Here is a 12,773-nt window from a genome sequence, read left to right on the forward strand (position 1 = left end):
AGAGGAACAGCAGCATGATTAAAGTGGGTGAAGAAGGAACAGGAGGAGACACCAAAGAGCTAAGGGAAGAGACAAGCGCTATCATGATAGCAGGAAGAGGATTCGGGACCAAGGGGCTCAAGCTAAGGGAGCTCGTTGAGTGTGCTTTTAGGATGCTGGAAAGAAACAAAATAGAAGGAGCAGCAGACACACAGGTGAAAGAGGCATACTCAATGGGTCTCTGTCCTCATGGCCAAGACAATCAATTGCACTCTGCCACCTGATCTCTGCCTTCTTCCTGGGTAAGAGAACACTAATTTAATAAAATTACTGATGCACGAGCTGTAACACTACATTTCCCCAGCCTCCCTTGCAGCTAGGAGTGGCCTTATAACTACACTCCTGCCAATAGGTTCAAGCTGAAAATTTAAGTGGGGTATTTAGGGAAATTGTTAACTCACCTAGGAGAAAGCCCTTTTGTCCTTCCTACGATCAAAATATAAACATTGGATGCTAATTCATAATAAGGAGGGGTTAAGGAAGAAGAGTTACTTTGGATTAGGTAAAGGGGAGTGAAAGGAGGGGAAGGGTGTGGGGGTAGGAAGGATAGTAGAATGAATCTGACATTATTACCCTATGTGCATATGATTACACGATCAGTGTGATTCTACATTATTTATGACCAGAAGAAAGAGAAATTATACTTCATTTATGTATGATATGTCAGAGTGCATTCTACTGTCATGTATAACTAATTAGAACAAATAAAAACCATTTTTAAAAGTATAGAATTAAAAAAATACCAATGTTAAAAATGTAATTTTCATACATTATTTGGGGGAAAAATTGAAAAAGTGTAATTGACTCATTAATAAGAGGAAACAAGAAGATGGCAAAGCTGGTCCAATTAAAATAAAACAAAACAATAATATCCAAATAACTCCTGAAATCACAATGCTGTTAGATACAAAAGTGGCACATGCTCTTCAAGGTTATAAAGCCATCTCTTCCGAGAAAAATTCATTTGCATCTTATCAGTTGTCCTTAGAGTCTAAACCCGAATGGGGAGTAACTAACATGTAGGTAGGTCCCTTTCCCAAGAGTGAGTTACCCTTGGGAGTATGTGGATAGTGTTCTAGGATGACATTGGCAGGACATGCAGTCATCCTTTGCTTTATTTCCAAGCTTTGCATACTTCTTCTGAATACCACCTTTCTGTCCTGTGACTGGAACACAAATGAAGTGGCCAGAACTGCAGTAGCCCTAAGGATGGAATCCTTGAACTAGAATAGTGCGACAGAAGGGGAGAAGGAGCCTGGGTCCCTGATGACCACAGAGCCACCAAAGCAACCTGGTACCACCTACTTCTTGAGTTGTATAAGAGAAAGAGAAACTTCTCTCTTACTTAAGCCACTACTATTTTGGGTTTCTCTTATGTGCAGCCAAGTCTAATCTTCTAATGGAGTGGGAGGAAGACAGAGAAAGAAAGAGAAAAACAACTATTTAAATAATACTGGAAATACTGGAACTATTGTATTCAAGGAGGTTGCCCATAGGCAGGGATTCAGGCAGAGACACCTCTTAATGAAAGCTTCAAAAGGAGGTATGGATGACTAAGAGGTTTCTGGACCACAGAAAAGTGAAATTCACTGTTCACACTGGTGGGTAGTGATGGCTTTACTGTTCATGAAGATGAAGCTGAAGAACTAAAGACTACAGAGAAACAGAAGTTGCCTACAACTTTTGTATGATGATACCAAATGGGAAATCAGAATACTTACAAATTAAGTGTTCCAAGAAGCTTAATTATTTTCTTAATATAACCTCTTTGGAATTGCCTGCTATACATCATATATGCCTTATATAGTCTATATTTGTTATAGTGTATATATCTCTATATATCTTATATGTATATATTGCTATCTATTTGATACACTCACAACTACATATGACTTTGCAGGATTGTAGTCCCAACATTTGTCCCACTGTTTTAGGTGATTTAAGAAATCTTCTAGAGTGCTTGTAACTGTCTGTGACTTCTGCCTATGGACTGACAAGTATCTAACCTCCTCCAACTCTAGAGGAGCTGAAAGGTGATCTGATCAACAAGGCTGGTGGGGAGAGAAGCCTCAGAGTCAGAAAGGAGGAGAGAGGTGGAGAAGCAGATCAATGTGTTGGCTCGGAAGTAGGGAAGGAAGCAACTTCTTAGCAGATGGCCTCAATGATCTCTGTGTGAGGCAAGCCATCTGCTGAGAACCGGTGGGCAATGAGAGAGGAAGGCTTGGAAAGTAATGTGCTTTATGAAAGCAGCTCTAGGAGACAGGTTTGGGAATTGACCTTGTAAGATGATAAGCAGAAGGACAGGCTAAACCTCATTCATGACTCAGCTCCCAAGTGGCACCCTCTTCCTCCCTCCCTATTCCTAGTCTCTGCCCGGGAATGAGGGAGAAAAGATCAAGCAGTTATCTATTAAGCCTTGTCCACTCAGAGTAAATACACTCCAATTGGTAAATAAGATAACATCCGGCAAGGTGTGCAATTTAATTGTATTTGTCTGAGAGCTGAAGTTTTTAGTCACTTGTTTTAAATTTAGGTTTAAACTCTATTCCTTGTGCATAGTGGGCACTTAATAAATGTTAAATGATGAGCCAGAGACATGTAATTGAGTGTTTTGTAACTGTCCAAGTTCTGCAGAAGACCTTGTCTGGAAAAATAATCTGTCAAGAAATGAGCCTTAAATAGCAATAAATTTGACCTGTACCCCACCTCTGAGTCGGAGGTCTCCATTGCTGTGGTTTCTTCTCCTCTCTGAAGGCATACCTTCCCTTTTCTTGGCTAATACTTCTTTTTAAGCCAAAAAGAACCAGGGAAAGGAGTCCTAAGTGAAAAAGAACAGAGCATGAATGTTAGAACCTTACATAACAGATATTTTTATATCACAATTTAAACCTAATACCGTTTTCCTTTAGTGGCTATATTTATTTTTGAGAGCACAGTACTTCAAAATAGCACGCTGTGCTAAACTGCTCCTCACTGTCTAGTCTACCCTGGGACTTTCTGATATCATCAAATGATTGGCCATGTTTGTGTGTCTGGCAGTCTCGGTGCTAATGAAGCAAAGCAGTCTTTTATAGATACAGTGGGAAGCACCCTTTGCCTCCTTCTGAATTTTAGACACAATCAGATCAAAAAGAAGGCAGGAGGCAGAATCTGGTAGCAACCTCCTAGCCTTGACCACCTCACCACCTCTTCTCATGAATCTAGATCTCAATTTCATGGTAGTTAAGGAAAGGTAAGCTCAGTTTGCCATGAAGGAAATTAATCAATTCTTTCTGCAGAAAATAAATGTCTCAGTTACCCAAAGGAAGTTAGTTGAGCAAATATAGTGGAAAACTTCCTCCTCAGGACACGGGCAAAGCAGACCCTGACTGGAAAACAGTTTGGATTTAGAACAGAGACGGCAGACTCAATGAACTTGGTCTGAACTGTCTCCCAAAGCGACCAAACATGAACTTCGTACCCAACTTGTATAATGCCGGCAGCTTTCCCTGACATTACCTTCTGAGCCCTTCTATGAAAGCTTTTGACTCAACAAAGAGAGGCTGCTGTTTTGTCTCTGAGATACAAATGCAGAGTCAGATCATCCTTGCCATCTTCCTACAATGTTTGTGACTCAGACCAACAAATAAAGAAGGGAGCAGAGTTCCATTTTTCAAAGCTGATTACCTCAAGAGAGACCTATGATGAGACAGGAAGCAGCTGCCCCTTTGCTTCTCATGAAGGTCTGTCTTCTCCTGCCCATAGCCAGATTGAAAAGCTGGAAGTGGAGGTGAGGGGCCTGCCTCTTCTTCAGAAAGGGAAGCGGTATCAATGAATGTGATAGAGCTGGGGGTGTGGCTCTAGGTGGAGCACTTGCCTAGCATGCAGGAGGCTCAGGGTTAGCTCTCCAGGACCAAAATAAGAAGGTGATAGAAAAATACCCATAATGCAAAGACGATCAAACTCACACAGGTTGATGAGTACAGAATAGATTAAGGGCAGTGGCAAGGAAAACACAAGGTGCTAAAGAATAGCACACTTTAAAAAGAATTCTTTTACAAACCCTGGTCTTTAAAGACACACACAAGCACTAAGCTAAATCCCCAAACTACAGAAGTTTAATGTGACTGACAGGCAATTTAACGAGAATCATTTGGGTGTATGTAGTCCTACTGGCTTCCTCTCTGCTGCCACTGCCAACTCTAGAAGCAGAAGTGAGAAGGAAGGGAGGGGTGGGTGTTAGACTCACAAGAGAGGGATGGCCAAAACGAGGGACCGGGAGCAACCTGGGAGTGGGGGGGGGCAGAGAGTGTGAGGAGCCTGACACTTATAGGGTGTTACAGAAGCAAAGAAGGCAGAGAGATTAACGATTAACTATGAGTTATTACTTAGATGCTTGCAGATTTTTAGAGATCTGAAAAAGACTGAAATACCTGTTTAAGCAGTGCTCCTTCAAATAGAAATCCACTCTGAGACTGCAAAGTATATAAATGACCCTCGGGTATTATTCAAAGCAGAGAGGCCACCTTATTGCCCATCCTCAAGCAGGTTAAATCATGCAGAATAGAACTGTTCTCTTTGACTATTTAACATACTTTCTTTGCCACACCAGACCAATCATGTGTCAACTTCTACATAATCCTCCTATTATGACAGAATAATCCTACTTTTATTATGCATTTGAAATCAACCATTTTTATGCAAGGCAGTTTTCCAAGAATATAGAGAGTGTAAAGCTCTATCACAAGGGCTTAATTTCAGAAGAATTTTTTAAAGCAGTAGTCGAAAGAGATACAGACCACATACCAAATAAACCAGGTGTGCATATGTTCACATTCTCTTAAAAAGGCTGCAGTTAATATGCAGAGATTAATATCATCAAATTCAACACACACAAAAACACATCAAACACCACAGGATCTTGTAACTTGTCTTTAGGAAACTATTCTGACACAGCACAGAATTTGTTGAAAGGGCTTCATGGCATAGGGGAGTTTTTGAGTGCACCAAGAGGAAGAATCAGAAACTAATTAGCATGTTGTTCCTGTCATATCAGTAGCACGGAGAGAAAGACATAATTCACAAGGTAGATATTGCAGGGAAAGAAAGCATCCATGGAGAATAAATAAAAATTTCATTTTCTAAATATTTAGATATCTATTCAGGAAATGGAGGTAGTTTTGAAGGCAGGGATGTACATTCTGTATCTTTTCAGTTCTAGACAGTTTCCACTGTCTATACTTTCTCTGTAAGATAGGTGCTTTTGGAAAAAAAAAGTGCACACACACACACACACACGATAAAGAACAAATACATATTATATACATATTATGTATAATATGTCCATATGTATGTATATATAAACAGATGTATTGAAATAGCATCTGAAGTGTATAATGTGATTTTTAAAAATGTATTCACAGGGTCATACAAACATCTGCTTTAGAATATTTTCATCATTTTTCTCTACCTCCACAAAATTATACATACACACACACACACACACACACACACACGTATGGGGTATGTGTGTGTGTGTGTGTGTGTGTGTGTGTGTATAAAATGAAGCCCATCTTCTTTGGTAGGCAGCCCCACCACCTCAGTTTCTTCTAGCCATCTTCCCAGACCCAGGCAACCATTATCTACTATTTCTATTGATTTGTCTCTTTTGGGAATTCCATATAAATAGAATCACACTATATGGCTTGTGTTTTTATTTCTCTTGAGTATACACTCACAAATATAATTACTGGGTCATATGGTAACTATATATTTAACATTTTGAGGAATTGCCAGATAGTTTTCCATTGTGGCTGGGCCAGTTTATATTCCCATGCTTGAGAATGCTTGAGAGTTTTGGTTTTTTCCCAATCTTGCCAACATAATTTGTCTTTTTGTTATAACCTACAGAGTTTGATGTATATAATGTTATATCTCATTTTGATCTTTATTTGCTTTTCTCTGATGCAAACATGTTGCAAATCTCTTTATGTTTATTGTCCACACTATTTATTTATTTCCTTTGGAGGAAAGTTTATTCAAAACCTTTGCCCATGTTAAAATATGGTTTCATTTATCACTGAGTTAGTTACATATGTTTATATATATATATTCCAAATACAAGTCCCTTGTCAGATATATTATTTACAAGTATTTTCTTCCATTCTGTAGATCATCCAATGGTGTCCATTAAAGTCCAAAAGTTAATAATGATGCAGTCCAATTTATTTTTTTGTCATTTGTGCTTCTGGGTCATACCTAAAAAGGTGCAACTTCATGAAAGTTCACAAAGATTGACTTCTATGAGCTTTATAGTTTTAACTCTTACATTTTGACCTATAATCTACATTGAACCAATTTTTGTGTACAATATGAGAAAGGCAACCAACTTCAACATATTGCATGTGGTTATTCAGATATACCAACACTATTTGTTGAAAAATGCTATTCTTTCTCCCATTGAATTATCTTGGCATGCTTACTCTAAACCAATGGACCATAAATGTGAGAGTTAATTTCAGGACTCTCATTAGATTCCACTGATATATCTACATGCCTGAATCACACACTTTTGATTTTTGTAGCTTTGTAGAAAGCTTTGAAATCAGGATGTGGCTGCTTTAAATAATGTTTCTTTCCTCAAGCTTAATATTTTTCATCAAATTTGGGAACTTTTCAGTCATTATTTTTTCAAATATGTCTTTTCTACTTCTTGTTTTCTCTCCTCTAATTCTGTTACTCCAATTATGTACATGTTGGTACATTTCATGATGTCCCACATTTTTCTGAGAATCTGTCATTTTCAAATGAACAATACCCAGGAGGGAATCTCAATATTTTCTCTCTCAATTCTTCAGATTGTATAATTTCTATTATTTATCTTCAAGTTTATTTTTTCCTCTTTAAGTTCAAATTTATTGTTAAGGCCCTCTATTGAATTTTTCAGTTTGGTCATTATACATTTCAACTCTATAGAATACTTATTTGGTTCTTAATGTTCATAGTTCACACACACACACACACACACATACTCGAAATTTCTATCTCTCTGCTGATAGTCTCTATTGGTCATTATATTTCCTTTATTTTTCTAGGCATTGTTCCTGTTCTTTGAACATATTTATGAGAACTACTTTTAAGACTTTTTTACTTCTGATATTTGGACACTGTAATAAAAAGTTTCAGTTGCCTTTTTGTTTTCCTGCATATGGGTCACCCTGTTTCTTTGCATATTCTGTGATTTTTGTTGAAAACTAGATAATATATTTAGATACAGCCCCTTTCTCTGGGGCTGCTTGATATTGTTTACATGCTTATTCAGTGACTTGGCTTCACTATTTGGGGAAAGTCTATTTCCCCACAGTGTGAAGCCTTGAAGTTGCTCTTAAGAGGACATGGTCTTGGACAGTTGCAAGGTCACCCTGAAATGAGAGTGATCTTAGCAGGGCCCTCTTGCCTCTTTCCTTGGTCTCTCTGTTAAGCTCTCTACCTCTGTTGGTATCACACCCAGCTATTAAGCTCCACTAATTGCATGTTTATTGCTCAATGTTAAATTGCTCTATAGTTAGATCCAATTAAATCTAGAACCCTTTGCATGAGAACATTTTGAGGCTAATCTTTAAAGTTTTTTCTAAACCCATGAGGACATCTTCTTAGCCGTTTCTTTCCTAGGTTCTCTTTAGTAAAGCAACTGGCCTATGGCTTAGTGCATTGCTTTCCTGGGGTTATCAGTCTTGCTTATTATCATAACCTGCAATGTTTTCAAGAGTACCCTTAGGCAAGAACTTCCTCATACTGTTTCAGATAAAGTCAGTTTCTTTGGGAAGAGCTCAGAGTTCTCCGTCCTTAATGACCTGCTCTCTTCCTGGGTAAATCCTCTGCACCACTTCTCCAGACCTGAGGGCAAGACTTCTCTCAAAGCGACACCTGTGTTTTATATCCCCATGCTGGGCAGGAACAGTAGCCTCTGTTCTTGGGTTGCAACCTTTGTCCTACACAAGCAAGGTGGGTCCAGAGTAATTGGGGCCCAGTTACTGACCCCTCATATCTAGGATGGAGTTTCTGCTCTAGTAGTGGGGGCTGGGCAAGTAACCACCACCTTGTTGGCTATCCTCACCTGGAACTTAGCCTCTGTAATGTGGAGCTGAAGGGAATGAGAAATGCTGGAAGTCTGCACTCTGGAAGAGAGACTTGGGAATGGAGTGACAGGAGGAAGACCCATATTCTTGACTTCACCAATCTGAAGTGGATCTTTCATCACACTGGATTCAGGGCAGGGAGAGGCAGGAAGCAGGTTATACTTTAAGATTCACAGACTCTCACTATTCAAGAGTTAGTTTTTTTTTTTTTTTTTTCGTTTCTTCATTTGCTATATATCCTCTGGCAATCTTCAGAGACTTTAAATGATCAATTTTTAAAATTTGTTTTTTAGTTGTAGATGGACACATTATATTTTATTTATTTATTTTTATGTGGTGCTGGGGATTAAACTCAGTGCCTCACACATGTGAGGCAAGTGCTCTACCACTGAGCTATGGCCCCAGCCCAAATGACTATTTTAAAAAATAATAATAATTTTTACCAGTAACTATTTTTTCTGTCTTGGTTTTTGTTTTTGTTTTTGCTGGGTAGCAGGTCTAAGAAGTTCCTCACAGTACTATTTTGTAACTGGGTCTCTAAAATGTGGTATTTTAGCACAGAGGGAAAGCACAGGTCAAGTCAGGTTGGGAGCCAGAGAAAAGAAATAACTTGGACACTAAAAAGAATATGTTGGTCATGGTTACTTACCTCCCAGTGATTTTGTGGTCCAGCTCATTCTGGAGGTAGACCATTTCATGGCTGAACTAGCAGCCAAGTGTGGGCAGTGATGGATGACAACCCAGCCCCATTGTGAGGCACGGGATGTGACAGCCAGGCCAGTTTCCTAATCAGAGACAAGACAGGAGGTGGGCTCAAGAGAGAAGGTAGAAGAGGAGAGGGAGTTCAGCACCAATAGAAGCAGAGAAGTAGGAGATGAACTGGGAAAATTTAGCTGCTGGGTCTCAGGCTGGTAGCTTTCATTTGTAAAATTCTCATCTGCCTACTTCAAGACTCTGTAAAGCAGTAGTATTGCAGAATCAGATTCTGAAAACTCCCACTAAAAAATGAAAATTCTTGTCACTAAGTCAAAGGTGGAATAAAGACAAGGAAACAATAAAAAATCTATTGTTATAAATATAGAATTCAGTAAAAAAGAAATCCAACTAAGTATTAGCTCAAATTATTTAAAATATTAAAAAATTAGAAAAAATTGTTAGTTTAAATATATTTTGGCATGTCCAAAAAATAGATTTACCATGTGATTATCTTTAATATATCTGTCATATTTTGAGTGAAAAACACGTTGCAAATCAATATGCACAGTATAACTGATTTTAAATGCATAAATGCATAGCAAAAGATCTGGAAGGATAACAGTAAAAACAGCTCCCAGAGCCTTTAGTGTTGACGAGCACTTTATATATACGTATTCCATGTCATCTTAAATGTCTCTATTCTAAAAAATGGCTTAGAATAATCAAAACACATTTTACATATAAATAAAATAATATCCATGTCCAAATCTATATTTTACTTTTAGCAATAAAAAGGTAGACTCTTATGCCTTTTGACTTAAAAATCTAAATTGTTTGAAAATGTGTACAACTTAAACTTAGATCATTATTTACTTTGCCTGCAAGGAAAAAAAAAATAGACACTTGACACCAAAACTCTAGAAAGTTAGAAAATTGCTGAATTATAATTTTTTAATGTAGGGTAGGAAGAGAATCCTATAAGAATAAAATTAATAAGACTGAATTCAGCAAGCATTTTCCATAACTCTTTTAGGGTGCAGGCACTGGGCCAAGCATCAAGGGATACAGAGAAAAAAACAATCTGTCCCTGACTTCAGGGTGCTTCTGATTTTGTAGGTATTATTTTTTGACTACATAAAGTTGAATTAGTTATCTTCAATCTCATTTCCTGTTACCAGATATTTCCACTACAGGAAATAATAGAATCTCATTTGTAGAGTCATTAAAACTAGATCCAAAAAGATTAAGACTTCTTTTTTTCTTTGCACAGAGGTCTTTGTAATCGGATACATGCCCATTTTGGAGGGATACAATTCATTCTAAGTGACTTTTGGCTTTTAAGAAGAATCTTCCTAACATTAATTTTAATTTGCCTTTCAAAAAAAGTAGAAGAAAAACTAATGAGGGACTGGGGTTGTGGCTCAGGGTTAAAGTGGTCGCCTGGCACATGTGAGGCACTGTGTTCCATCCTTAGCACCACATAAAGATAAATAAAGGTATTGTGTCCTTTCACAACTAAAAAATAATTTTTAAAAAACCAATCAAATTGACATACATATAATGTGATCATGCAAATTAAGTTGGGAGTGGTAATGAGAGGTAACCTAGTCATTAGGGAGATAAAGAAGGAAAAATGAGGAAGCTGAAGTCCATTCAGGTACAGTGGAAACTGCAGTGTACTTTGGTTTCTCTTATTACCAGGGAGATGGTGCATATTCCAGTAACCAGGCAAAGGATGATGCACTCACACCCCACCCTCCCACGCCCACCTACCTGCCCCATTTATAGACACAGGACCCATACAGGGGACTTAAAGAGTCTTGAAGTGAAGGAGGAGGCTGAGCAACAGAGGGAAAGTTTGACTCACAATGATAAACTTGTTTAAGGAAATCTGTGAGGTACCATCTGCATATGGAAGGAATAACTAGAAGACACCTGTAAAAAACTGCAAACTTTCACAGTTAAGTTCACAAGGGCTTAGATCATCATTTTTAAGATATAAAATTGACACACAAGAAAAGATGCTCAATACCATTAGTTGTCATAAGATACTGTTGTATACAGGCTAAAATTAAATACACTAACACCAGCACGTTAATGAAGATGTAAAGCAACAGGAACTCTCCTGCATTTTTGGTGAGGCTGTGAAATGGCTCAAGCATTGAGAAAAATTGTTTTGTAGTTCCTTTAAAGTTCAACATACATCTACCCTGTGATCTAAAAAAACAGAAATAAAATCATATGCCCACAAAATGCTTATGTAATGATATTTATAGTAGTCATAGTTACGATAGCCAACAAGTGGAAACAATCTAAATGTTACCCAAAAGTGAGTGAAGAAGAAAATTGTCATGTAGTCAAACAATGGAATATCACTTCATGATGAGAATAAATTACTAATACAATCTGCATAAACCTCAAAAATATGATTCCATTTCCTAATTTCTATGGTGATAGAAATCAGCCTGTGGGTGTGGTCAGGGAAAAAGGAATGTTGTTATGTTTGGTATGGCTACATTATGTCATTTATTTATTAACCATATTATTACTTCCTATAATTCCTAAAATAATTGTTTTGCCTAAAAATGATTTTGAATAGTGTTAAACAGGTGCATTAATTTGTAAATGTTGAGTTTTAAGGTATAAATAAACCTGAGAATTTCAAGGACTGGCAATGGTAAGTTAGTGAAAATTACTCAATGTGAAAGTGATTTGGAGATTATGAATTGGCCTGTCTGATGTTCCAGCCCTGGTGAATTTTTTTTTCATTGACAACAGTGGAAAACTGAAGATACTTAAAAAATAGAACTAAAATCATATTATAAAACTTGTTTTTTTTCACTCAATATGTCCCAGAAGTTTTTTCATAAGAGTGCATATAGATCTACTTCCATTTTTTTTTTAACACAGGTGACCTTCAAACACATGACTTCTTCAGTCATTGTACATCTTGTTTACCAGATAATATTCAAATTGGAGACATTCCTCTTTAGGAAACAGCCAAATGATCAATGTTTGTGTGACCAAATCATAAGATTCTCAAGGGTATAATAAATTACCCCAAAACTTAGCATCTAAAACTACAGTTATTTCTTAGTTTCTGATGGTTTGAAAACTGGGAGTAACTCTTCTAGTTCAAGGTTTCTCATGAGGTTGTAGTATGCTAGCAGCTAGGACTACAACCTTTGAGGACTTCATGGGGATTATAAGATCTGCTTCCCAGCTCACTTACTGTGATTGTTGAAAAGCGGCATCTGTCCATTTCTACACATACTCCACTCTATGGCTGCTCACCACATGGCTTCTTCAGAGTGAGAAAACTAAGAAAACAAAAAAGAGAGAGTGTGACCAAAAAGAAGCTGCCTGTTACACTCTATTGGTCACACAAATGGGTCCTAAGAGTGGATTATATAAGGTGTGAACACCAGGAGTCAGGAACCATTGGAGGGTGGTTACCAAATATCCCTAGTACCTAAAACAATGAAAAAGCCCAATAAACACTTGCAATATTGGACTGAACCAACTGGTGTCTGGCAATTCAATCCAAGTGTCATGGCCTATGACGTTGATGAATGGCTAGATTTAGTTGTTTCAAGTTGTCCAATACCTGAGTTCCGTAGTTGTAGTATCCAAAGAACTGAGGGGAATGTAAATATTACTGAACTAGATGCCAGCTTACCAAATGTGACTATAGATACGTGAATGACAAATGGCAATATGTAAATGAAACAGATGTTCTCTTGCTTAACCACCAATCCTTCATTTAGAATTAGTCTGTTCTCCTACCTGTGAGTAGCTTGAGGCCAGATCTCAGCCTGGCATGGCTCTGGCTGACCTTGTTTAATACATCTTCCTCCCACTCCTACCTAGCCCCCCCCCCCGCCCCACCCACCAACTTTTGCTCCCCTCACTTGTCTTGGC

At 37.9% G+C, this 12,773-nt stretch overlaps 1 protein-coding gene across 1 annotated transcript in view; it reads right to left on the minus strand.

Annotated features, from left to right (window-relative positions):
- LOC144255713 (uncharacterized) overlaps window positions 1-12,170 on the minus strand; it is a 40,183-nt gene extending 28,013 nt beyond the window's left edge. Inside the window, exons 1-3 of the mRNA XM_077800512.1 lie at window positions 12,085-12,170; window positions 8,806-8,941; window positions 2,746-2,857 (exon numbers count right to left, since the gene is read on the minus strand). Of these exons, the coding sequence (XP_077656638.1) occupies window positions 2,746-2,857; window positions 8,806-8,941; window positions 12,085-12,114 (278 nt within the window). The 5' untranslated portion in view covers window positions 12,115-12,170. The remainder of the gene's footprint in view (window positions 1-2,745; window positions 2,858-8,805; window positions 8,942-12,084) is intronic.
- Window positions 12,171-12,773: the final 603 nt, after the last annotated feature.

The sequence above is a fragment of the Urocitellus parryii genome, chromosome 7 (assembly GCF_045843805.1).
Source record: "Urocitellus parryii isolate mUroPar1 chromosome 7, mUroPar1.hap1, whole genome shotgun sequence".
Classification (NCBI taxonomy): Eukaryota; Metazoa; Chordata; class Mammalia; order Rodentia; family Sciuridae; genus Urocitellus; species Urocitellus parryii.